The following is a 23,033-nucleotide window of genomic DNA, read 5'->3' on the forward strand; positions in this document are numbered from 1 at the left end:
AACCTACAGGAGGTGGGGACGGGAGCCTGGACCTTGCCACTTCTCAGAGCTCTGGGTTTGGACAAAGGGGTCAGCACACATTAGGAACGCTAGGTTTCTGGAAATATTGCAGAAACACTGAACTTGGTACTCCCTTTGACCACATCATGGCCCTCCTGGGTCCTTTCTCTTTGAACTGTGATGCTAGTTTTCTGAGGAGACTCTGGGGGAGACGGGGCATCTCTGAGGCCCCTGGTGGGGGTGTCAGCAGGCCTGCCTTGACAGCACGTGGGGTTTTTGGCCTAGGTGCCTCAGGATCACTGAAATGCTGAAGAGAGTTATTTTCTAAGGGGTGCATGCACGTCGGTGTGGTCTCTGCAGCTTTGACACCCAGTCTTGCTTGGGGAGGCACTGTCCTGTCTGTCCACGTGTGTGGCCCCTGTTGCTGTGCTCGTGTGGCTGTACTCAGTGCTGTGTGTCCCACCACAAGACTGTGGTGCGCAGGGCGGATGGTGCGTGGTGCGGGTCCCCGCGGGTGTCCTGACGTGTGCCTGTTCTCTTTGCCTCCCTCAGAGAATTCTCAAAGGAAAGAGAGAAGGCTAAAGCCCGGGGGGATTTCCAGAAGCTCCGGGAGAAGCAGCAGCTCGAGGAGGACCTGAAGGGCTACTTGGATTGGATCACCCAAGCAGAAGATATTGACCCTGAGAACGAGGAGGAAGGAGGAGAGGAGAGCAAACGGAATAGTATGTAGTGCCCTCTCTGCTCTCGACCAGACGGAGCATGTGTGCGGTGCAGGCGCTCCGGCAGTGCCAGCGGGGGTCCCTCCCCTCTGACCCAGCCCAGGAGACCCCTGGCCTCCTCGCCACCATCCGCTTTCTCTGCCTGCACCTCAGAGAGGATGAGTGTGTTTAATTGCCTCTGAGTCTGCCTGAGGTTTGGATTGTAGAGTTGTATCTACTCATATGGCTTTCTGATGGAGGAGGGTCTGCCAGCCTGACTGATAAACCCAGGAGTTCAGGAAGCCCCTTGTGAGCAGGTCAGGTAAGACACAGTCACAGAGTGAGCAGTGCTACAGGAGCTTGAAGTGCAGGGGTCCCTTCCACCCCTCTTCTCCCTGAAGTGGCTCCCACCTGTGCAGCCATGGGAAGCCAAATGCCTGGCTGGGAAGAGACCAGGTCTGGGCAGCATTAGGAGGCATGTGAGTCAGTGTGTCTGCTTTGGAGCCCACACCTGGTGCCCCGCACTGACACTAGGCGCCCCGTAGCACTTCCTGCAGTAGGAAGTCCCAGTGCTCAGTCACCCACCGGAATTAGTTGTGCCAGCCAAGATGTCTGTCTTACCATATACTTCTCTCACAGACATGCTCTCACCCTTCGTGCGGCCATCTGTGCCTCAGGGAAAAGTGAATATTGACGTGTAGCAGTGGATTTGACTGATTATGATTTGTTTCAAATCCATAATAGTTGACAGTAAAGTCCTACAATATATTTCAGAGGCACACACCCACTGAGAGGCCTGTTAAACCAAGGTAGGCGCTGCCCCTTACAGGATGGCTGAGGGAGCCCCCCTGAGTGGAGCCCCTCGGACCTCACGCCGTGACTCCTTCGTTCAGCAAGGCTGGGTGTGTGTGGGTGCTGGGAGAAGTCCTGAGGTGGAGAGGCCGTGTCTGCCCCTTCGGGGGACGGCAGGCCCGCACACACACGGACGCAGCTCAGGGGGACAGACACACAGGTAGTAAGGGAGGCAGGCGGTGTGCTAGGGGTGCTGTGAGGAGGAAGGGCTCTAGGAGAGAGTTGTGGAGGCATTGGACCCGGGCCGTGAAGGATGGATGGATCTGAAATGTCACAGCTCAGTGTCAGGAAAAACATCCTGAGCCATGGCAATGGCATGAGGAGGACATCAAGGTAGACAAATGCAAGGCGCAAGGGAGGAAGCGATGGGCGATTGGTTCTGCTAGAGCCAAGAGTGTGTGCAGGCCAGGGAGACACGAAGCAGGGCGAGGCCAGTCTGTGCCGCTCCTGTAGGCAGGGGAGATGGGGGCTGAGGGTCGTGCTGGAGGGATTCCTGACCTGTCTGGCCTTCAGTGTCTCCTAGCCTGGCATGTTGACGCTGTGATTCCACAGGAGGCAGGGTTTCCTTCTATCATGGATGCCGACGATTGATTGACTGAGTCCTGTGTGCCAGTGAGGGAGCCAGGGCAGTGCAAGCTGTTCTCCCCCCACCCCCAGTCACACTCTCAGCTCCTCAAGGACGGGCCCACGTTCACCACCTTAAGGGTGAGGAAACTGCAGGTAGATTTCTAGAGCTGACTGTGTTTGTCGATTTTGAGATCAGAGTTTATAATCAGACGTTCTTTGAGTTCTAAACTTGGTGGTGTCCTCTGGGTGATCGGGTATAAGGAGAGTGTCCTCAGCACAGCTCGCCCAGGTATCCGAGCCAGCTCGCGGCCCCATGGCCTTGGCACCTGCCGTGTGGCCAGCACAAGCTGCTTCGTGCAGCTTGGGGAATGCCTGCCGTGTTCTTTTCCTCTTCATTCGCAGCCCCAGCGTAGATGCTGACCTGTGGAGGCCTGCCCGCCTTCTCCTAAGCCCAGCACCTAGCATATTGTGTGTAAATGAGTGAAGGTACTGGTCCTTCCTTTGAGCAGAGTGCCTTTTCTTTGCTAGTTTAGGGGTGTCCTAAAGGGTGCTGAGCGAGGCCCTCTTGCAGGCCGATGCCCTTTCATCTCTATTGCTCCACCTCTAGAAATAAAGGCAGGGCCCATGTTAGTGTTGCCAGCCTCAATTGTGGTCAGCTGTTTTTATGGCCTGTGATTGGAGGAGTATGGGTTTTCGTGGACTTGAGACCGGGCCTTCAGATAGTCCTGAGGGTCCACTCTTGTGTATTAGCCCAGCATATCCTGTGTCCTGCTGCTGTCTGTGCAGAACCAGACCATGTGATGACAAAATCAGTGGCTTTGGAGACCTTTCCCCGGAGAGAAGACAGAGAAGTGGTGCCTTAGGGTAAGCCAGTGGACAAGCTGGCACCGTGGGCAAGGGCCGGCGAGCTGCTGTGGGAGCCAGAGGACACAGCAGTGCAGGCTGGAGGGAATGCAGGGAAGGTCCTTGGAAGAGGGGTAATCTTGCTGAGCTCTGAGGGCTGAGCCATTGGGCTGCAGAAGGTGGGGAGAGCTTTTCAGGCTGAAGAAAGGGCAAGACCAAGGTGAGGAGAGTTACAAATGTTTAAAACCTTTAAATGCATTTGCTTGTGATATAATCAAGAAAGGAAATCCCCTTTACACGCTGTAGATCCCCAGAGCTCACTTTATAACCAGAGCTCTGAATCCCTCTACCTCCCGGGGCAGCTTGGCCTCTGACCCGGAATAGCATGCCGTTTTGTGGAGCACCCTTGTTCTCTGTCAGGCTCGCTGGCCAGGGGCTGTGGTCTCCTGGGGAGTGAGGTGCTCACGGTTTCTTCCGAGTCATCAGAGCCCCAGAGCCCGATGATTAAGGTTAGAAATAAAGACATAAATCCCAGGCCATGAGAACCCTGTTGGGTTGTAACTGACTTAAGAGAGCCCCAGGTCTCCTCCCAATGAGGAAGTGGGCCTCCTGGAGTACTTTGCTGGCAGCCCAGGCCTTCTGGGCAAGCAGCTCTGTGGGTTTCCCTGCCACCTCCTGTGGCTACTAGCCAATTTCTACTTGTCCTATCCAGAAACCACAGGGGAGAGGGTTTCAACAAGGCCCATGTGGTCCTCCTCACCAACAAACAGAGGTTGACTTACCACTGGCACACCCAGGCCTGGTCTCTGTCATCTGTGAGCAGGCAGTGAAATGTGGGCATGGCTGGTGCCAGCATGCCCCGCGGGCATGGTGGATCCACGCCCACACACCCCACACCCGGCCCTCCCCTTCCTTATCTCTGAGGAAGGGGATGGGACTTCTTAGGGCTCCTGACTTTGTCCACACTGCATTAGGATGCTCACTCCACAGACTGCCCTTTTCAGGGGGTCCTGGGTGGGATTAGGGCAGTTTCCCCCCAGACACAGAGGAAGCCCTTCCCGATGGCCTCAGGCCTCAGCTGAGGAGAAAAGGGGAGGAGAGGAGGCCGTGACTAACAGCAGGTGTCTGTCCTGTTTGCACATTGGTTGTCTTGAGGATTTAATGTTTGATAACTGGTGGGGGCCACCACAGCTGTAGGTGTACTTGCTGCTGCTCTTGTCATAGACTCCAGTGAAACTTGACCTAAACAGAATTATTTTTTTACGGATTCTGCTAGATCTCTACCCAGCCTCAGGGTGAGGACCCATTTTAGGACTGTGCCCCTGCACTTTCCTGTTTAGAACTATAAGGTTCCCAAGTCTTGATGGGAAACAAACCTGTTGTGCCAGTCACTTTCGAGGTGTGGGCAGCACAGCTTTCTGGCTCTTGAAGTCTGTTTCTAGTCGGTCGTGCCTGCTGTCTGAGAACAGATGTCCAATCAAGTGCTTGGAGATGGGCTCACATTATCTTTTCTCTCTCATCTACTAAATGTCATTTTCTATATCTCTGGTACCCAACTCTGGCTGTACGTGACCATCACCAGGGAGCTTCCCAAAGCCACACCCAGCCAACCCCATGCTCATTAGTTGGTCTGTGGTGGGACTTGGACGTAGCTTTATTTATAGCCTCCTGGAGGCTCCAGGGAAGAGCCAGGGTTGGAAACTTCTTAATGTCCTCCCACTGAAGAGCACTGTTCTGGGCTTTCACTTGAAAGAAGACAAAAGGAGAGACAGGTCCCTACTGGGCTGTCTGGTGGCTGCCGTGACTGGTGGCTTTAGCTTTGTAAGTCACGGACTACTTGAAATGTCAGTCCTGTAAATTTGATGCTAGAAAGCTGGTATCACACAGTTAATTAATTGGTGGACAAAATTCCCTTGGAAGTTAGTTCCTGAGCATTTGGAAAATTTTCAAGGATAATTTATTTAACATTTTGCTGAGCTTCAAGTTTCTTAAGAAACCCTGCCAAATAATCTCCAAGTGATGTTTTAGATGTGTGCAGCTGCTTCTTAGTTAACAATGGAGTTTTTCTAGGGCCATTAAAATCTGAAAGCCCAAATTCTATTTTAAACTCTTCTCATTGTCAGTGATTAGTCTTAAAAAATAGCATTAAAAATAATGAAGTGGTTTTAAAGGGAGCTCATGCTAAAGTTCTGGCCAGAAAAGCAGGGCAGTTTCTCTGGGGAATTTTTTTTTTTTTTTCCTGAAGCTGGAAATGGGGAGAGACAGTCAGACAGACTCCCGCATGCGCCCGACCGGGATCCACCCGGCACGCCCACCAGGGGTGACGCTCTGCCCACCAGGGGGCGACACTCTGCCCCTCCGGGGCGTCGCTCCGCCGCAACCAGAGCCACTCTAGCGCCTGGGGCAGAGGCCAAGGAGCCATCCCCAGCGCCCGGGCCATCTTTGCTCCAATGGAGCCTTGGCTGCGGGAGGGGAAGAGAGAGACAGAGAGGAAGGTGCGGCAGAGGGGTGGAGAAGCAAATGGGCGCTTCTCCTGTGTGCCCTGGCCGGGAATCAAACCCGGGTCCTCCGCACGCTAGGCCGACGCTCTACCGCTGAGCCAACCGGCCAGGGCTTCCCTGGGGGAATTTTTATGATCAGTAATTCTCATCAGTGGGGATATAGATGCCCAAAGAAAAAGAGGGAATGGCTGAAGATCCACCTCTGGCTACAGAGAGAGCCTGTGCTCTCTTCCCCAGTGGGCCTAAGTGGGAGCTGTGGGCGCTGCCTTGCCTGCCTTCCCTGGGACGCTGCCCCCAGGTCTCGGTGCACAGGGCTGCCGCAGCCCCTCCCTTCCGCACCTACCCCCAGAGGACTATTACTTCGAAGTCTGATTGAATGGTGGCCAGAACACAGTGAGGGACTAGCTGTTTGCAAGCACGAGGCGTGGACATTTTCTGATCCCATTTAAAAGGGTTGTGTAGTCAAAATTTGATTTCTAAAACTGCTTTTATCACAATTAAACTACCTCAGGATACAAGTTCCAAGTGGAAAACATTCAGTTAAAAGCTGTAAAGCGGCCCTGGCCGGTTGGCTCAGCGGTGGAGCGTAAGCCTGGCGTGCGGGGGACCCAGGTTCGATTCCTGGCCAAGGTACATAGGAGAGGCGCCCATTTACTTCTCCACCCCCCCCTTCCTCTCTGTCTCTCTCTTCCCCTCCCGCAGCCAAGGCTCCATTGGAGCAAAGATGGCCCAGGCGCTGGGGATGGCTCCTTGGCCTCTGCCCCAGGTGCTAGAGTGGCTCTGGTCGCAACAGAGCAATGCCCCAGAGGAGCAGAGCATCGCCCCCTGGTGGGCAGAGCGTCGCCCCTGGTGGGCATGCCGGGTGGATCCCGGTCGGGCGCATGCGGGAGTCTGTCTAACTGTCTCTCCCCGTTTCCAGCTTCAGAAAGAAAAAAAGAAAAGAAAAGAAAAGCTGTAAAGCGAAGAGCAGCAGTTAGAGCTGCATGTAGCAAGCATGTGTCCAGGACAATTGTCCTCTCTGGGGAGCCTGCTGGAGGTACCGTGCCTAGAGAGTGTGGGCAGGAGACCCCGCTCCCCCTGGGTGGTACTGCTCTAGGGGGCAGTCGTCAGCCCTGGCTAGGTGTCCTAAGAGTTGGAGGAAGATAGACTTGAGGGAGGTCACATCCCTCCACCCCACTGGAGACAGGGAGAAGGAGGTGGTTTGTGGAGTCCCAAGTCAGGGTTGTGTTATTTGCTTTTAATGTATTTTAATTACAGAAGTGATATTTGCCCACTGTTAAAGAATTCATCTAATGTCAAAGTATATAAAGTAAGAAATAACATTCTCTCGTCACTCTTCTGCGAGAGAACCAGACTTGGCAGTGTGGAACCTGCTGTTTCCACCCTTATCTGGGTGTGTAGGAGCATAGAGCATTGTGCAGATAGCCTGTTCATTGGTCCCCACCAGGGGATCACCCAGCTCAGGTGGTTCTGTGCCTTGACTTTTTCACTGAACCATATGCCGTAGACATCTTTCCATATTTTTAAAACAACTCCTTGACTATTTTCAAAAAATTGCCAAGGTAAAAGCTGTCACAATGGACTGTGTACAGCTCATGGACCTCTGCTTTATGGCAGTTATCAGAGCGGTGGTTTTACCCTTATTGATGGGGTAGTCTGCTTGCCTCCTCTACCGTGAGGCTGTGCTCCCTAGGGGCAGGGACAGGGTCTGTTTCTGCTCTCCACTGTGTGGCAGGCACCTCGTGCAGTATTTCTTACACATATTATTTGTTGAATGAAAGAACACAGAGTAACATCTCATGTTGGTCAAGTGCTTCCCATGGGTCAGACTCTGTTTTAAGGGCCGTGGATGCATTAATCTATTATTCTTCACACAACTCTGTGAGATGAGGACTTGACATATGAGGAAACTGAAGCACAAAGATGTTAAGTAGCTTCCCAGGGCCCCATGACTATTAAGTGGCAAAGCTGGGACGGAACCCAGGTTCTGCTACTGTCTGTACATCAGCGTTCATTAATCCCCGCAAATGCACGCACCTGGGTCTGCACCCTCATGTTCACGTTCTTGTGGGCAAGATGATCAGAAATGGCTTTGCTAGGTCAAAGAGCATGCCCTTTAGAAATATGGGTGCTGTGGCCTGTGGCAGCAGTCTTCACGCCCACTGATGGTATATTGCACGTACCGACTCCTGCAGGCTCTTGCCCCCTTGGCATTCCTTCTGCTGCCCACACTGCCTCTGCTGTTCCCTTCCCCGGTGCATGTGGCCTCTGCAACAAGCACTAGCCGGCATGGAGTGACCACCATATCACAGAGCTGGAAGGAGTTGGGGACACTAGAGTCATTCCTCTCATGACCTAGCAGCCATAGGGGAGTTGTCATAATGCTGACCATGCCTTGCCAAAGCTGAACACGTCGCTTGTATTACTGGATTTACTAGTTTCTTCTTAAAACACCCCTATGAAGTACAGTTCCGACTACTACTAACATCTCACGAATAATGAAACTAAAACTTAGTTAACAAAATCAGGTAACCTGTTCATGATCAGCCAGTAAGTGGCAGAGTCTGGAGCCCACCTTTCTGACACCCACGTGTCCTGCCTCATGCAGCAATACTGGCTGGACTCGAACAGCCAGCTGATCAGCACCCAGGATTCCTGACTCCTCTGAAGTGCCCTCTCCCTCGCACTCTCCTTACCCTTCTTAGAGGGGAGGCTAAACACGGGAAACCTTTGCCCAGAATAGATTGATTGTTTATTGTTAGTGGCTTGGTTGTTTATTGTAGTTGGTTGTTTATTTACAACGGGTTCTTAAAGACAGGCATTTTGAACAGTAGCTCTGAAACGTGCCCTTTTGCTCCACTCATCCAATCCTGAACTGGAGGTTTCCACGCAGAACAGTTTCAGGTTTTGCATGTCAGAGCCCAGGGATGTGTGTGCCTCTCGGGGCCTCAGGCCCTGTTTGTGTTTCTCTTGCTGCCCTCTACTGAATCATAATGAAATTACTTGTGTTCAACCTGAAGGGGTCACATTGGCCGACTTGCTAAAAGAGGATAAGAAGAAAAGGAAGTTTTGCTGCTTTCGCCAACGCAGGGCTAAAGATCACGGTAAATAGCTGAGACTGAACTTTGTCTCCAGGAGGCTCTCCTCCCGAGACCTCTGCTGCCTTCCACTCACGCGTAGGCATGGTGTGATGTGCATGTGCCGTGTGCTCGTCTGTAAGATCCTATGTTTTAACTGCTTGATTTCTTTGAAACTTGGTCCTGTTGTTTTCTTCTTGTCTCTCCCCCAAAATGTGTGTCTTTGCCAAGACAGCATTGCAATTTCCTTTCTGTGTGAACTGTACCTTTTAAAGAAGCAGCTGAACCAACTCAGAAAATTTAATTCAGCATGAATATTCTTAGACTGGAAGACAGACTTTTTAAAACACTTTTCCCCAAATGATGCCTTTGCAAGGCATGTCACCACTAGCACGTCCAGTGATATTATCTGATTGATTTCCCCCCCAGGGGACATTTTTCAAATGCCCTCTTGGTCTTTTACTCTCTGGCAGGTTTGCCCAGGACCATATTCAAGCTATTCAATAGTAGAGTCTATTTCACAAAAGAAGTTAAAAATATACTTCTAGGCTGCAAAGATTTGGGTATACTTGCCTTTGCAAGTAGGAATGAGGAAAGGGCTGAGGTGGGAAATAGTTAAGTTTCCAGCCATGTTCTAAAATAATGCTACACAGACCCTCATTGGAAACCTGGGGGTTACTGTCAGACCTGTCCCCATGCAGAGCAGTTATGCAGACAGTTGGCACCCTGCCCTGCCCACCAAGTCACCAGGGTGGTCTACAGCAGCATGAACTCTGCCTCTGCACACTGCCCAGTCCACCTAGCTACGGCCACCACAATTGGCCTGGTCAGACAACTCTCCAGATAGAGTCTATCTGGGAATATTTAGACTACAGGGACGCAAAGCCAGCTGCTAAGCTAGCAGAGGGGTATGTTGCAATGTTTTCTCAGGAGTCACCTCTACCACCATGGGAACGCTGTGCCCAGAGGTTATGGAAATTGGACTTGAACGAGCCAAGGGTGGTTTGATTGAAGGTCTGTATTAGTGCCCTGCTCTCATCAGAAGGCCTGAAAGGGAACAGGGACAGGGAGACTGTCAGATAAAAGTCCCTTGTTATTCCGAGAACACGCTGTGGCCCAAGGAGTAGGAACTTGCCTGAGAGTGGGCAGTGAGTTGGGGCAGAGATGGGGCTGAGTTGTTCAGCTTTAGTGTTTTCAGAGGACAGCGGAGCTTGACGCCAGGAAACATGGGCTTCAGCTAAGCAGAAAATACTGTCGTGGATACAAGAAAACACATTTTCAGAGACTGCTTAGGACTACAGCTCCAGGTAGGTTTCCATGAGAAGAGGAGTGGTTTCTGTCCGCAGAGGAGACTGGCCCCTTCTTCGGGCTTCTAGGTTCCTGCACTCCGCAGCCAGGGCTGGCACCTGAGACTTCAACGGTTCTTGAGGCTTCCCTGCTAGCTTTCTGAGAGATCTGTCTGTAGGGAGAGGAAGCAGCATAATATTTTCAGGAAACTTTGCATTTTAGTCGGGGAACTCTTCTGTTGACTGAGATACCTAGGATCCCTGAGGAAGACTCTGACACTGCTGGTGACAAGCGCGACAGAGGCTGTTGTGCGGTGCTGTGTTCCCCATGTCACTGGTCAGATAGAAATAGTTACTGTCAGGGCATAATGCTTGCTTCAGACACAGGAACCTTGGTCTGGCCTGGACCCACATTCCCCACGAAGAGTCTGGCTTCTTTACAGCAACAAGAGTCTGCTACCCTGTGATGGCACGGCATGTCACCACTAGCAAGCAGATTCCTTCAGGGGTTGTCATGGTGCTGCTTATGCTTATCATGAAAATAAGATAAAAACACAAGATGCTGGCTTCAGGTCCCTTCTCTTTGAGGACGGCAGCCATGACTACTATTGCTCGTTGACCTCCCTTCCCCTTCACCCTTCTTTTGAGAGGAAAGAGTGAGCAGCTTTGGGCTCTGGGGCATGGAGGGAAATGCTGGAAGAATTCCTCAGGTGTGCAAGAGAGCCTGTTCTATTGAGGCGAATGGCAGGTGAAGCTCAGGACATTGGTGGGCTCAGTGTGGCTGACTCTCAGCTCTCAGGGGCTGCTCCTTCCTCATGCTTCTCCGATCCCCAGGGTGTTCTGCCTGGAGATGACTTCTGGTGACCCTCCTGAGCTGGGGGAACGCCAGGGGAAACCCCTTTGGTGCTGGGAGTAAAACCAGACAGCCTGTGGGTGTTTCCTCTTTACACAGTTGTAGTAGGTCAGAGGCGAATGGGGCTCAGAGATGAAATTACCCAACAGCTCATTTTCTAGAATAGGTAACTAAGCCCTGGAGGAAAAGGGAATTGTCCCAACATCACCAATCACAAAGACCAAGCTCCTCTAACATTCTTCTAGTGTCCTGGCCTCAGTAGCCTCCATCACTGAAGGATGTTGGCTGAGATTTGGCTGTGGCTATTATTGATGGACATAATTTTGGGGCTGCCTACTTGGACCCATACACAGACTCATCCACTGTGTGTGTGTGTGTGTGTGTGTGTGTGTGTGTGTGTGTGTGAATTTCCCTCTGAATTCACAAGCCAGGCAAATTTGGTTGAGAGAGGTATGTTGTCCCTCAGAGTAAGAGTAGAGAGGGGAATAGAGAGAGGAATATTTAGGCATTGGTGAAAATGCTCATTGTAATGGCCTGAGAAAATAGTTCCCTGATTTATTTTTGTGTGGCATTGCCTTTGATGGCATCTGGGCTCAGTACAAGACCTTAAAGAGAAGTAATGTGGCCCTGGCTGGTTGGCTCAGTGGTAGAGCGTCAGCCTGGCATTCAGGAGTCCCGGGTTCGATTCCCGGCCAGGGCACACAGGAGAAGCGCCCATCTGCTTCTCCACCCCTCCTCCTCCCCTTCCTCTCTGTCTCTCTCTTCCCCTCCCGCAGCCAAGGCTCCATTGGAGCAAAGTTTGCCCGGGCGCTGAGGATGGCTCTGTGGCCTCTGCCTCAGGCGCTAGAGTGGCTCTGATTACGGCAGAGCGACGCCCCAGATGGGCAGAGCATCGCCCCCTGGTGAGCGTGCCAGGTGGATCCCAGTCGGGCGCATGCGGGAGTCTGTCTGACTGCCTCCCTGTTTCCAACTTCAGAAAAATACAAAAAAAAAAAAAAAGAGAGAGAGAGAGAGAGAGAAGTAATGTGCCACAGGCTGTCAGGGAGGGCCCCAGCATCTCTCATCTACAGTCCAGGATGTGCTGGGCTGCTCTCCGGACTCCTGTCCTCACTGACAGCAACACTCTGGGCCCCTCCTCAGTGAATCCACACTCGAAGCCCTAGTGTCTGTCCTGGAGCTCTCCCTAGAGGTCCCAGGGCCTGGAATAGATCATAACACAGAGGCCCCGAGCTTCCGCAGATTTCAGCAGGTGAATTGTAGTGCAAGCTGGCATCCCATTACAAGTGTCAGGCTGGTCCTAATACCTAGTTTCACCCAGAGTTACTGAAAACAGTTCTGAAATGTGTATTAAAAATTGTAACTTCCTGACACAGCTCTAAAAATTCCCTGAAATGTGTGAGAGAGGGAGAAGGACCTACAGCTTCCCTGCATGCAGATGGCCCCTGGTACAGGCAGGTGACATGTTGGGGTCCCTCTGTTTGCATCCTAATGGATCTGGCCACTTGTCAGCAAGTAGGACTGGATCCCTGCTGAAGGGGACAGAGGACAGCTAGGTAGGGAGAAGGGCATGTGTTCCAGTCATTTGCCTGTAGGTTTACATACGTGGGTTTCTGTAGTTTTATCTTTATAAAGTCTCAGTAGTAACTTTTATCAGCTTGAAATTTGTACTCTCTGCTTTTGCTAGGCTTATCTTTGGTAAGTAGTCAGGCTATATGTCCTGTTTCTCAGGACTAATAAAGGCTGTTAGGACACAAACCGATGTTGAGGGATAAGAGGCTTGCTCAGCTTTTGGAACTTTTTGACTTGTGGAGTCTAGACCACTGTATAGACCAACATATACCAATACCAAAGTGTATACTAGTCCATTTAAGTAGGTGCCGAAGCCGTAGGGGGTGGGCAGGAGGCGGGGGTGGGCAGGGGAGCCTCACATCTGACTGTGTGCCCCAAGGCTGACCAGTCAGTCCTCTCATCTGTGAAATCAGAGTTTGTTCGTGGAATCTCAGAATCCCCTTTCAGTTCTAACAGTCTATGATTTTCTTGTCTTCATCCTTTCAAACGTTGATGAGATCATATTTGAGCTAAATGAAGTGAAACTTGTATCAATTTATTAACATTAAAAAAATGAATGCTTAGTACAAGTGAAGGATGAAATGTCTTAACGAACATCCGAGCTCCTTGCTCATGCTCACCGGATCTGGTGTTTTCCATACATTTGGAAAGGAAGTGCTGTCCTGTCACAGGGAGGGCCAGGCTGGAGCAGATGGAAAGGCTGCCAGGGCCCAGGTCAGATCGTGTTTCCTCTGTTCTGATTTAGGGCGGGGTCAAGGTCCATTTCCAGGACCAAATGAGGTCACCAGATCCTAACACAGTCACTGTCCTCTCCCTCTCTTCCCCCTCCACCCCTCCTCTCAGCCCTGGCAACATCATTCTGGAATAGATTTATTTATTATGGGCTCTGGAGGTGTCAAGTAATTGTAATAGAAAAGTTGCTATCTGCACAACAGGCTAAGTTAGACATAAATAACTCAGTGCAGGATAGGAGAGAGACGGAGCATGATACAGAAGTATGGGTGACTGTTCTCGCCAGAGGCCTCTGTGCAGCAAGGGGGGGGGGCTGGATGCGGATCAGACAGGGAGTGTTGCTTTGCATCCAGAGAGCTCCATGAGAGCCTTGCCAAGGTGATCACGAGCCTCACTGATTGTCTGACTCCGTGGACCCATTCTGGGATGGCCTGCTGTGTGTTTCATCTCATTCAGTTCTGCCAGCAGCCCTGAGATGCAGGCACTCCTCATTTTCAGGGGGGAACATGGAGCCTTGGGGAACTTTGGTCACAAACATGAAGTTAAGCTTTGGTCTGACCAGCCTAAGAGCCTGCTCTTCGCCATCATCCCACCCCACCTAAAAGGGGGGGGGGGTCCACTTGAAAAGCAGAGGGCTTTGCCCCGTTACTGCAGCACTGGAGTGGTGCCACACAGGTAGTCTCTCTTTGCTGCTGTTTAGAGAATTTGGCTTTATTTCTTTATCTTCCCCCCCCCCACTGTGACTTAGAGAGCAACGAGCACATTCATGCACTAACAGCTGGCACACACCAGGAATGCAGAAGGCTGCCCCCCACTCCCCACCCCCATGGGCAGCATGTACTTTAATCCGTTTCAGCTCTATCATTTGAAAAATGAAGTTTTAGGGACAAAATGTAGCAACTGTTTGGGTCTCATTATGGCCCCAAAGAGTAAAAAGCCACGAAGATTTAGCCTGTTCAGAAGTTTGTTCTTTTCAAAATAGCTAATGTCATGATATGATTAATATTAGCAGCATGAAGTGGTTGACTGTTAGAGATGGAAGTGACCCTTAAGAGTGTGGAGTTAGCATGACCAGGACCCTAAAGCCTGGAGAGATGTGGGACTCTGACCCAGGCAGAGTCAGGACCTAACTGGGGCCCGCAGACTGCCCACCAGTCCCCACCCTGTGTCATAGTGCTCTCAACATCTGTCCTCTTACACCAGGGGCCAGGAACCTATGGCTCGCGAGCCAGATGTGGCTCTTTTGATGGCTGCACCTGGCTCGCAGACAAATCTTTAATAAAAAAAAATAATAACGTTAAAAATATAAAACATTCTCATGTATTACAATCCATTCATTTCCTACCGCTCATGTTCATGGTTGCGGGTGGCTGGAGCCAATCACAGCTGTCCTCCGGGACAACACCAGATTTTTATTGGATAATACCTAACATACACGGGTCATTGTATGGCTCTCACGGAATTACATTTTAAAATATGTGGCATTTATGGCTCTCTCAGCCAAAAAGTTTCCTGACCTTGTCTTAGACCATCAACAAATGGTTCCACAGAGATGGTGCATGGTCATATTTATAAAGGTCTCTCACTGGGATTTTCTTTGTCCTGTTCCTGAAAAGAAGGCTGACCCTATGTGAAGACCCCATGACAATGAACTTTGTTGACTTTTATACCCTTTTAGTCTTTCTGCTAAGGCAAAGGCATGGAACACTCTTGGAGAAGAGAACTGTAGGAGCATCTGTATGTCTGTCTGTCTGATGACCTCCCCCTCCCTCCTTTTCCTCTCCCTCCTCTCCTTCATTCTCCCTCTCTACCCTCCCTCCTCCCTCCTCCCTCCCCCCTCCCCCTCTCTCCCTCCTCCTCCCTCTTCTTCTCCCTCCCTCCCTCCTTCCCTCCCTCCCTCCCTCCCTCCCTCTCTCTCCTCTCCCTTTCCTCTCCCTCTGGAGCTTTCTGTTAAGGTTTTTCCATGATTGGATTTTTTGGGTTTTTTGGATTGTTTGTTTTTGTCTCTCTCTTTCTTTTTTTTTTTTCTGTTTTTTTCTTTTTTGCATGGAATTGTGAAAAAGTGAATTAAAGTTTGCAGTTGGTTTCTGTTGGCTTAACTAAGGAAGGAAATAATTATTCCACAAGATAACCAGTTGTGTGATGTGGATCTATAATTCTGCTATTTTGTCTTTCCTTTGGAGCCTTTGCCTAAATGTTCCTGGATGTGGCTCTTGAGACTCCCACCCAGGCAGCCTCACAAAAAGAAAAGGATCTTCTCTGTTGCCCTCAGAAAAGATGTTTCTCAGCCCTCTGGGCCCTTAGAGTCAGGCCCCCCTTCATCCTTGTCATTGACTCCATGTCTGTCGCCAGAGCAGGGTCAGGAGACGTGCGGCAGATGCATTGCTAGCCCTCGGTGCCTGGGCTGGCTGCGGGGTCTCCACCACAGCACTCAGCAGCACCACCGGCTTTCGCAGATGAAACTGAGGCACCGTGCTAAGAGGGCTATATGGGCAGAGGCCACAGGGGAAGGCCTTCCTGTTGATACCTACCATCAGGCCTCTAAAGACAGTTGTTCCAGTTCAGAACGACGCATCAGGGAAAAGCAGTGCATGTGCTTTGGTTATTCTCCCATGTTTCGATCTTCCATGACCTCTCCCAACCCTGCAGCCAAGTTAGTCACTCCTTATCGTGTGTTTCTGGAGCTCCTTGCCCGGACCCCTGGGCAGTATTTCTGTATATCTCAGTGTGTTGAAATCCACTGCGGGGCTTGCCTCGCCCACTGGTCCTCAAGGACAGCCGGGCAGTGCTGAGCCCCTCTCTGTGTCCCACACCCCTTCACCTCCTGGTCTCCAGCACACACTGGTGATGTTTATGGAGTTGAATCAAGTAGATGCAAAAAACACCAAGTGACGGATGGTGGCTCCAGGTGGGTTCCTGGGCCTCCTGACACTAGTGGGTCCTGCCGTGGAGGAATGAGACATGCCCAGAGACCCTGGCGGCACTGGGACCACGTCAACTTTGCCCTCTGGTCACTGGGTGGAAGATGACCTTCCTCTACCCACAGACTCTCCCCTAGTGCTCTAGTCCTAGCTGCTTTGGTAAGAGCCTCTACATACCAGCTTCACAAGCCCAGCAGAACTTAGACATCAGATAAATTAACAAAAAATGAGTAAAGTTCTTATATTTTCACAAAGATTTTGTGCTTGGTACCTGCACGTATTCCTCCATCCACAATTTCCCCTCTCCTTCAATTTATTTAAAGTAAGAGTTTGTTCACGAAGTATTGGGCTATTCACAGATTTTCTAGAATACACCTGCTGGGGCAAGCAAAGATGTCGCTGTACCTGAGATGTCTTGGTGGCCTCTTGTTGCAAACCTGGAAACGAGGAGAATTAAGGGGCCCAGGCTCAGTGACAGGGACTCAGTTTCATCCCTAAGCTGCTTGTGTTGGGAAACGTCTGGCTGGGCAGTCTTCCTGACGGGGACCTGGATCTCTGGGCCGATGCTGGAAGCAGAGGCTCTCCTGCGGTAGAGGGCCCGGCCGCAGCACTTCCTTCTGCTGGTCATGGCCTGGTCCCCAGAGGGTCTGCTGGGGGCAGACCTTGCATCCGGCCCCTCCTGGGCATGCGGCCCCTCCAGGGTGCCATCTGAAGCCTGTTCTCCTCCCCGCAGCCAGCATGCCCACCAGCGAGACGGAATCGGTCAACACGGAGAACGTGAGTGGTGAAGGCGAGAACCCAGGCTGCTGTGCGAGTCTCTGGTGAGTGTGGGGCTGCCTGCCCTCTTGGCTTCTTCTGTAAACGTCTCAGAGAAGCACGTGCGAGGAAGGCGCCCCGGGTGTCTGTGGAGTCCGGGAACCATAGCCTCAGGGGCAGAGAGGGCGGGTGGGCTCACCTGGATCCCTTGGCTCCTCCCCCGGACCCCTCCCACGCCTCTTCCTCCAGAGCAGCCATCCTGCTGGGGTGCAGCCTGCGTGCAGCAGGGTGTGCCAGGTAACTCGCCATCCCGCTGTGTCCACTAGGTGCTGGTGGAAAAGAAGAGGCGCGGCCAAGGCTGGGCCCTCTGGGTGTCAGCGGTGGGGGTAAAAGGCCCAGTTCTGCTCCGAGTCTGGTGCTGGCGTCAGTGCTTTGAACAAGAGCTTGTCTGGCAGAGTGGCTGACGAGAATGCTGCATATTTGTTTTCCTTTGCTGCTGGTTCTCCCACCCTCGCACACAGCGCACGCAGGATGAGGAGACTCTGCACCACCCTCTCCTAACTTTGGCGGGTGCCCTCGTGTTAACTGCCATTGGCTTTTTCCAGAGGATTTGGATTGTAGCAGTGGGGGGCCAGCAGGGTGGAATGTGCAGAGTCCTGCTTGCTGTGGGGGAACCCATACAGTTTTGTTTTGTTTGCTTCCTTCTGGTATCTTTTACTTATCTCTGCAAAATGCAGGTGTTTTTACGAGAATTCAACCTCCTTGGCAGAGGTACATACAAATGATGTTATGGGAGGATGCTTAACAGTTTACAAAGTGAATTTGCCTCCTTTCTCTTGTTCTGCCCTCCCTACAACATTATCAAGTAGGCAGGAAATGGGTTTGTCCTTCCCATTTTACAGATGAGAACAGAGAAAAGGTGTGCTGCTTGCCCGGGCTCATGCAGTCAGTGACGAGTGGAGCTGGGATTCCTAGCCAGTGCTCCGTTTGCTACAGCAGTAGCGCATGCTGCTACTGGGATGAGTGACTGAGTTGCAAGCGGGAGAAGCCCCGCTGACTTCTGCTTGGGGATCATGGGTGCAGGGGCAGGGGAGAAGGACCCCTGGCGTCACCACCTGTGCCATGGCTGCTCAGGGCAACTGGCTGAGTCTTCTGTGCGGGGGCCCTGGCCTGCCTGGATCGGCAGCACCTTGCTCGTGCTCCGCAAATACCCCAGCTGGCTGGCTGCGGGAACTGGGGCTGCTGAGCCCAGGCAGCTGTGCATGGCTTTTCTGATATCTCAACTGACATGGCAGGGGTGGGGATTGCGTGTGCTCAAGCCTTCCTCACAGGAATGATACTTCTTTTTGTCTTTCTTTCAGTCAAGCCATCTCAAAATCCAAGCTCAGGTCAGTATCCTCTTTCTGTTTTTTCTCAAGCATGTATGTTGGTTTGTTACATTTAACTGCTGGATTGGACACGAGGTTGCTCTAGACCAGGGGTCCCCAAACTTTTTACACAGGGGGCCAGTTCACTGTCCCTCAGACCGTTGGAGGGCCAGACTATAAAAAAAACTATGAACAAATTCCTATGCACACTGCACATATCTTATTTTAAAATAAAAAAACAAAACGGGAACAAATATATTTAAAATAAAGAACAAGTAAATTTAAAGCAACAAACTGACAGTATTTCAATGGGAACTATGGGCCTGCTTTTGGCTAATGAGATGGTCAATGTGCTCCTCTCACTGACCACCAATGAAAGAGGTGCCCCTTCTGGAATTGCGGCGGGGGCCGGATAAATGGCCTCAAGGGGCTGCATGCGGCCCGCGGGCCGTAGTTTGGGGACCCCTGCTCTAGACGTTCGTCTTGCTCTGTGGGCTGCAGCATTTATAGAAGATCAAGCTGCCCAGTAAACATAGAAAGAGCAGTGTAGTTAGTAGGTGCCGAACATCTTGATCCCAAACAAGCCAACAAGATGCAACAATGAACAGTTTCTAGCCACTAATCAACTTTTCTGCTTAAAACTTTTTTCATAGAAGGAGGTTAAGGAGTTTTTGTAAAGTGCTAGTAAAGTTGTTTCTTGCTCTAGATGCAGGTTACATGGTCAGTTAGTAAAAACTGATTGAACTGTGTACCTATGACTAGTGCACTCTTCCATATAAATGTTCTTTTTCAATTAAAAACATTTTACTACTCTGTAAAAGTATTACCTTGAACATAGAACTAAATGTAAAATCTGAAACTATAAACATTCTAGAAGAAAACAGGAGCAAATCTTTGTGACCTTGGGTGAGGCAAAGATTTTCTTGAATACAACACCCAAAGCACCACCTATAACAGAAAAAATGGATAAATTAGACTTCATCAAAATTAAAACTTCTGCTCTTCAATAGAAAATAAAAAGATAAACTGCAGACTTGGAGAAATATTTGCAAAACATATTTGATGAAGGACTAGTACTGAGTGTATATAAAGAATAATATGAAAAGAATAGTATCAATAATAAGGAAACAACCCAATAAAAAAATGGCCAATAAATTTTAAGAGGCATATTACCAAATAAAAGAGATGGGTGGAGAGTAAACACACGAAATGACCATTGGTCATCAGGAAAATGCCAATTAAAATCACAGTGAGATACTACTACATTCTTATTAGAAATGTTTTTTACACCTGTGGATCAAATTTAAAAATCTGACAATACTAAGTTCTAACAAGGATGCAGATCTATGGAATTCTCATGCACTCCTTACTTGTCAAATGATACAGACATTTGTAAAACAAATTGGCAGTTTCTTATAAAATTAAATACATACTTATGACCCAGTAATCCCATTTCTAAGGTATTTGTATAAGAAAAGTAAAGATATCTGCCTGTACAAAAACTTCAATCTGTTTATGGCAGTCTTATTCCTAATAACTCACATGTCTATCAAGTGGTGACTGGGCAGAAAAATTGTGATTCATCCATATAATGGAAAACTGCTCAGCAAGAAGAAGGAAAAAACTGATAGAGGCAACAACACAAATGAATCTCCAAAGTATTTTTGCTAAGTGGAAGAAGCCAGTCTCAAAAAGCTATGTATTGTATAATTCTATTTATAGGGCATCTGGATAAAGCAAAACCGTAGGAGCAAAAAGAGAGAGAGATGAGTAGTTGTCAGGGGCCAGGGTAAGGAGAGAGATTGACCCCAAAGGACCATGAAGGAACTCTTTGAGTGATGGAAATATTCTATATGTTGATTGTGGCCGTGGTTACAAATGGTATACCTGTAGAGAGTACATTTTATCATCTGTAAATTATATCAGTAAGCCAGACTTTAAAAATAAAGTGAAATGCCCTCCCATGATCCTGGCTGCCAGACGACATGTGAATCCCTTCATAGTTTGGCCCATGGCTCACCATCCAGCCTCACCTTCTGATGGCCCTTTCTTGCTCCCCAGCACTCTCAGTTTTCAAACATAGGACACACGCTGTTTCTTCTCACCTAAGTCCCATTGGTCCTGTAGTCCCCTCTGAGTGGAGTGCCCTTCCCTCTGCCTGCTGGTGAACTGCTCAACTGTGGAGAGTCAGCTCAAGTCTGTTTTTCAGAGGAGACGTCCAGACTCTTAGAGCATTTGCAGCTCCCTTCTCTTTGTTCCTGTACCTGGTACCTTGGGAATAACACGTGGTATGGATTTATAATTTGTAACTGTACATGCCTTTACAAGGACAGGAGCCATGGGACTGTGTCTTCTTCTCCACATGTTCAGTGCCTGGGCACCCAGCACCCAGTGAGGGGCAAATGGGGAGTGCTGCAGGATTTCAGGGATGTGACAGTTACGACCCCTGAATTTGGGAGACACCTATGACTTGTCACTGCAGCATAGACCCACCAAGGCTGAATCTCATTCAGACTGGTCCACACCTTGGTTATGTGTGCTGAATTACCTATCACTAAAGGGACCCAGCCTGGAGGGGACAGTCTTTAGTGTCCTCTGTAGAACTTCTATTTGCTGGTCATCATGTTTCCAGCAGCTATTAGCATTGGAAACCACATAGCAAGAGCAATAACAAAATGTACCTTGTTTGCTCCAAGGCTTGCTGAAGAGTTAGCACGACTTTTTCTTTGCCTGGTCCCCAGGTTTCAGTGTTTTTAGCAAAGCGGCACAGCTGAGTCAGCTATGGCTGCAGCTTGGACTCAGCCTGCAGTGTCCTCTGACTCAGGCCCACAGAGCTGAGACCACTTTCCCGGGTCACCCAGGGGCAGGGAATGTGCTCCACAGGGGGGCGGGGTAAGGGGGAGAAGACTTTTCCTGATTAAAACCAGAACTGAAAGTTAGTAGGACATGCTACTTGTCTGTTTGGCTCAGCTCATTTTATTTGTGTGAAAACATAATTCAATATTGGCTCTTTTCCTAAAGGTGTATTTTGAGCATCACTAGTTAGGGCCCCTGATGACTCAGTATGAAGACTCATGTCCTATTCAGCCATGACAGCTCTGCCAGGCTCCAGAGAAATCTCCCAGATTTAAGAAAGGACTGAAAGTTTCCCTGAATGGAAAACTGTGGTTTTAGAGCACTTCATTGCCTGATAAATTTTGTATGATGATTGAGATGCTGCAAGAGATGTAATGATAAGCTAAGTGGCTCTCTGCACCAACAGATCCATGTACCAGATGGTGGGAATGTGAACTGCATATGCGTGATAGCTCAGTTTTACATCTGCACATGGATCTATAAATATCTAGAGTTTCTAACTGGTTTAAGGACTGTGTATAACAGCTTATAGAGTTATCTGAAGCCATAGGAAGGAAACCGACAGCATGATCAAATCAAGATGAAATACTTTAAAAAGTTGTATTTTAAGACCAACATAATTTGTATTATGTCTGTTCATTTCTGTGCCATTTGTTCTAGTCTTTTCTCCCTGCACCTTCCCCCCTCAGTCTGGACCTCCAGCATGGGAGACAAATGATTGCCCAGTGATGTTAATTGGACACACAGATGTTGCATTTGTCATTCACAGAGTAACGCCTGCTTCTCTTTTAGCCGGCGCTGGCGTCGCTGGAACCGATTCAGCCGCAGAAGATGCAGGGCTGCCGTGAAGTCAGTCACGTTTTACTGGCTGGTTATTGTTCTGGTGTTCCTCAACACCTTAACCATTTCCTCTGAGCACTACAACCAGCCGGACTGGTTGACGCAGATTCAAGGTACAAGCAGAGGACATTCTGGTTTCGTTCTGAGTGCGGGATTCCTGAGGCTGTCCAATGCACTTTAGTCTTACCTGCCCGTGTAATAGGGTACAGGAACATTTTTAGTGCTCATTAATTTGGAAGACAGTAGAACCATCCAAACACAGGGTGCACCTGGCATGGAGTTGCTGGCTGCGTGTGGTGAAGGAAGCACTTTGGAGCTGCTGAACGCCAGGGTGTCTCATTGTCTTCACTCTGTGACAACCTAGGGTCAAGGAGGAGTTGGAAGGGACCTCCATCCCTTGTCCCCAGCTCACCCTAACAGGAAGCTTTATTTTCCCTATGGTTTTCTGGGCAAGTGATGATTGTTTTCTTGCCTTGAATGTCTCAGCAATGTGCTGTGGGAGTTCGTCCCCAGCAACAACCCATTCTGAGTGTGGCAGTTTCAAATTATCGAGAAGTCCTATCTTACATCAAGTCAGTTCTGTTTCTGTCCAACTCTCCAGCTTGCTGGGTGATATTTTCTTCTGATACAAATGACCTTGATAGGCAACTGCTTCTTACACCTTGTTGCTCTAAGCAAGAGCAGACAGATCTTTTGTGCTTGATGGAAACAAAAAATATAACATGATGGACTATATGGGGAATCATAGGCTTTTAGGGCTAGGACGCATCTGTGATTATGTTATAAACTGCCCCTCCCTATTTAATAATTTTATAATCAGTGAAACAGGCCCAGAGAGACCAAGAAACGTCTCCAGAGCCACATGTCTAGATAGTCTGGAACCTGGCAGACAAGCAGGCCACAAATGTTAGTGCCACAGTTCTGTAATGGAGCCACGGCAAAGATAGGGACAGGTGCCTGGGCGTTTCCGGCAGGGGCTGGAGGGAGGGGAGAAGAGGAGTCTGAGCTGCCCTTACCTTGAGGCCCCAAGGACACACGCCCTTTGTCTTTCCAGATATTGCAAACAAAGTCCTCCTGGCCCTGTTCACCTGTGAGATGCTGGTCAAGATGTACAGCTTGGGTCTGCAGGCTTACTTCGTTTCTCTCTTTAACCGGTTCGACTGCTTCGTGGTGTGTGGCGGCATTACAGAAACAATCTTGGTGGAGCTGGAAATCATGTCTCCCCTGGGGATCTCTGTGTTTCGCTGTGTGCGCCTCTTGCGCATTTTCAAAGTGACCAGGTAAGGACATGTGTTATCCTGCTACAGGTGTTTTC

The 23,033-nt window shown here is 49.8% G+C and overlaps 1 protein-coding gene across 10 annotated transcripts in view; it reads left to right on the plus strand.

The window, feature by feature from the left end:
- The window catches only part of CACNA1D (calcium voltage-gated channel subunit alpha1 D), a 355,364-nt gene that overhangs the window by 243,976 nt on the left and 88,355 nt on the right, over nucleotides 1-23,033 (plus strand). For 9 of the 10 annotated variants that reach the window (XM_066352103.1, XM_066352111.1, XM_066352102.1 and 6 more), the window contains exons 9-13: nucleotides 553-722; nucleotides 16,633-16,720; nucleotides 18,017-18,043; nucleotides 21,671-21,831; nucleotides 22,773-22,998. In XM_066352103.1, coding sequence (XP_066208200.1) covers nucleotides 553-722; nucleotides 16,633-16,720; nucleotides 18,017-18,043; nucleotides 21,671-21,831; nucleotides 22,773-22,998 — 672 coding nt within the window. Of the gene's footprint in view, nucleotides 1-552; nucleotides 723-16,632; nucleotides 16,721-16,981; nucleotides 17,042-18,016; nucleotides 18,044-21,670; nucleotides 21,832-22,772; nucleotides 22,999-23,033 lie in introns of all 10 variants that reach the window. The other variant, XM_066352110.1, reaches the window with a different exon arrangement.

Source organism: Saccopteryx leptura, chromosome 10 (assembly GCF_036850995.1).
Source record: "Saccopteryx leptura isolate mSacLep1 chromosome 10, mSacLep1_pri_phased_curated, whole genome shotgun sequence".
In the NCBI taxonomy this organism is placed as follows: domain Eukaryota; kingdom Metazoa; phylum Chordata; class Mammalia; order Chiroptera; family Emballonuridae; genus Saccopteryx; species Saccopteryx leptura.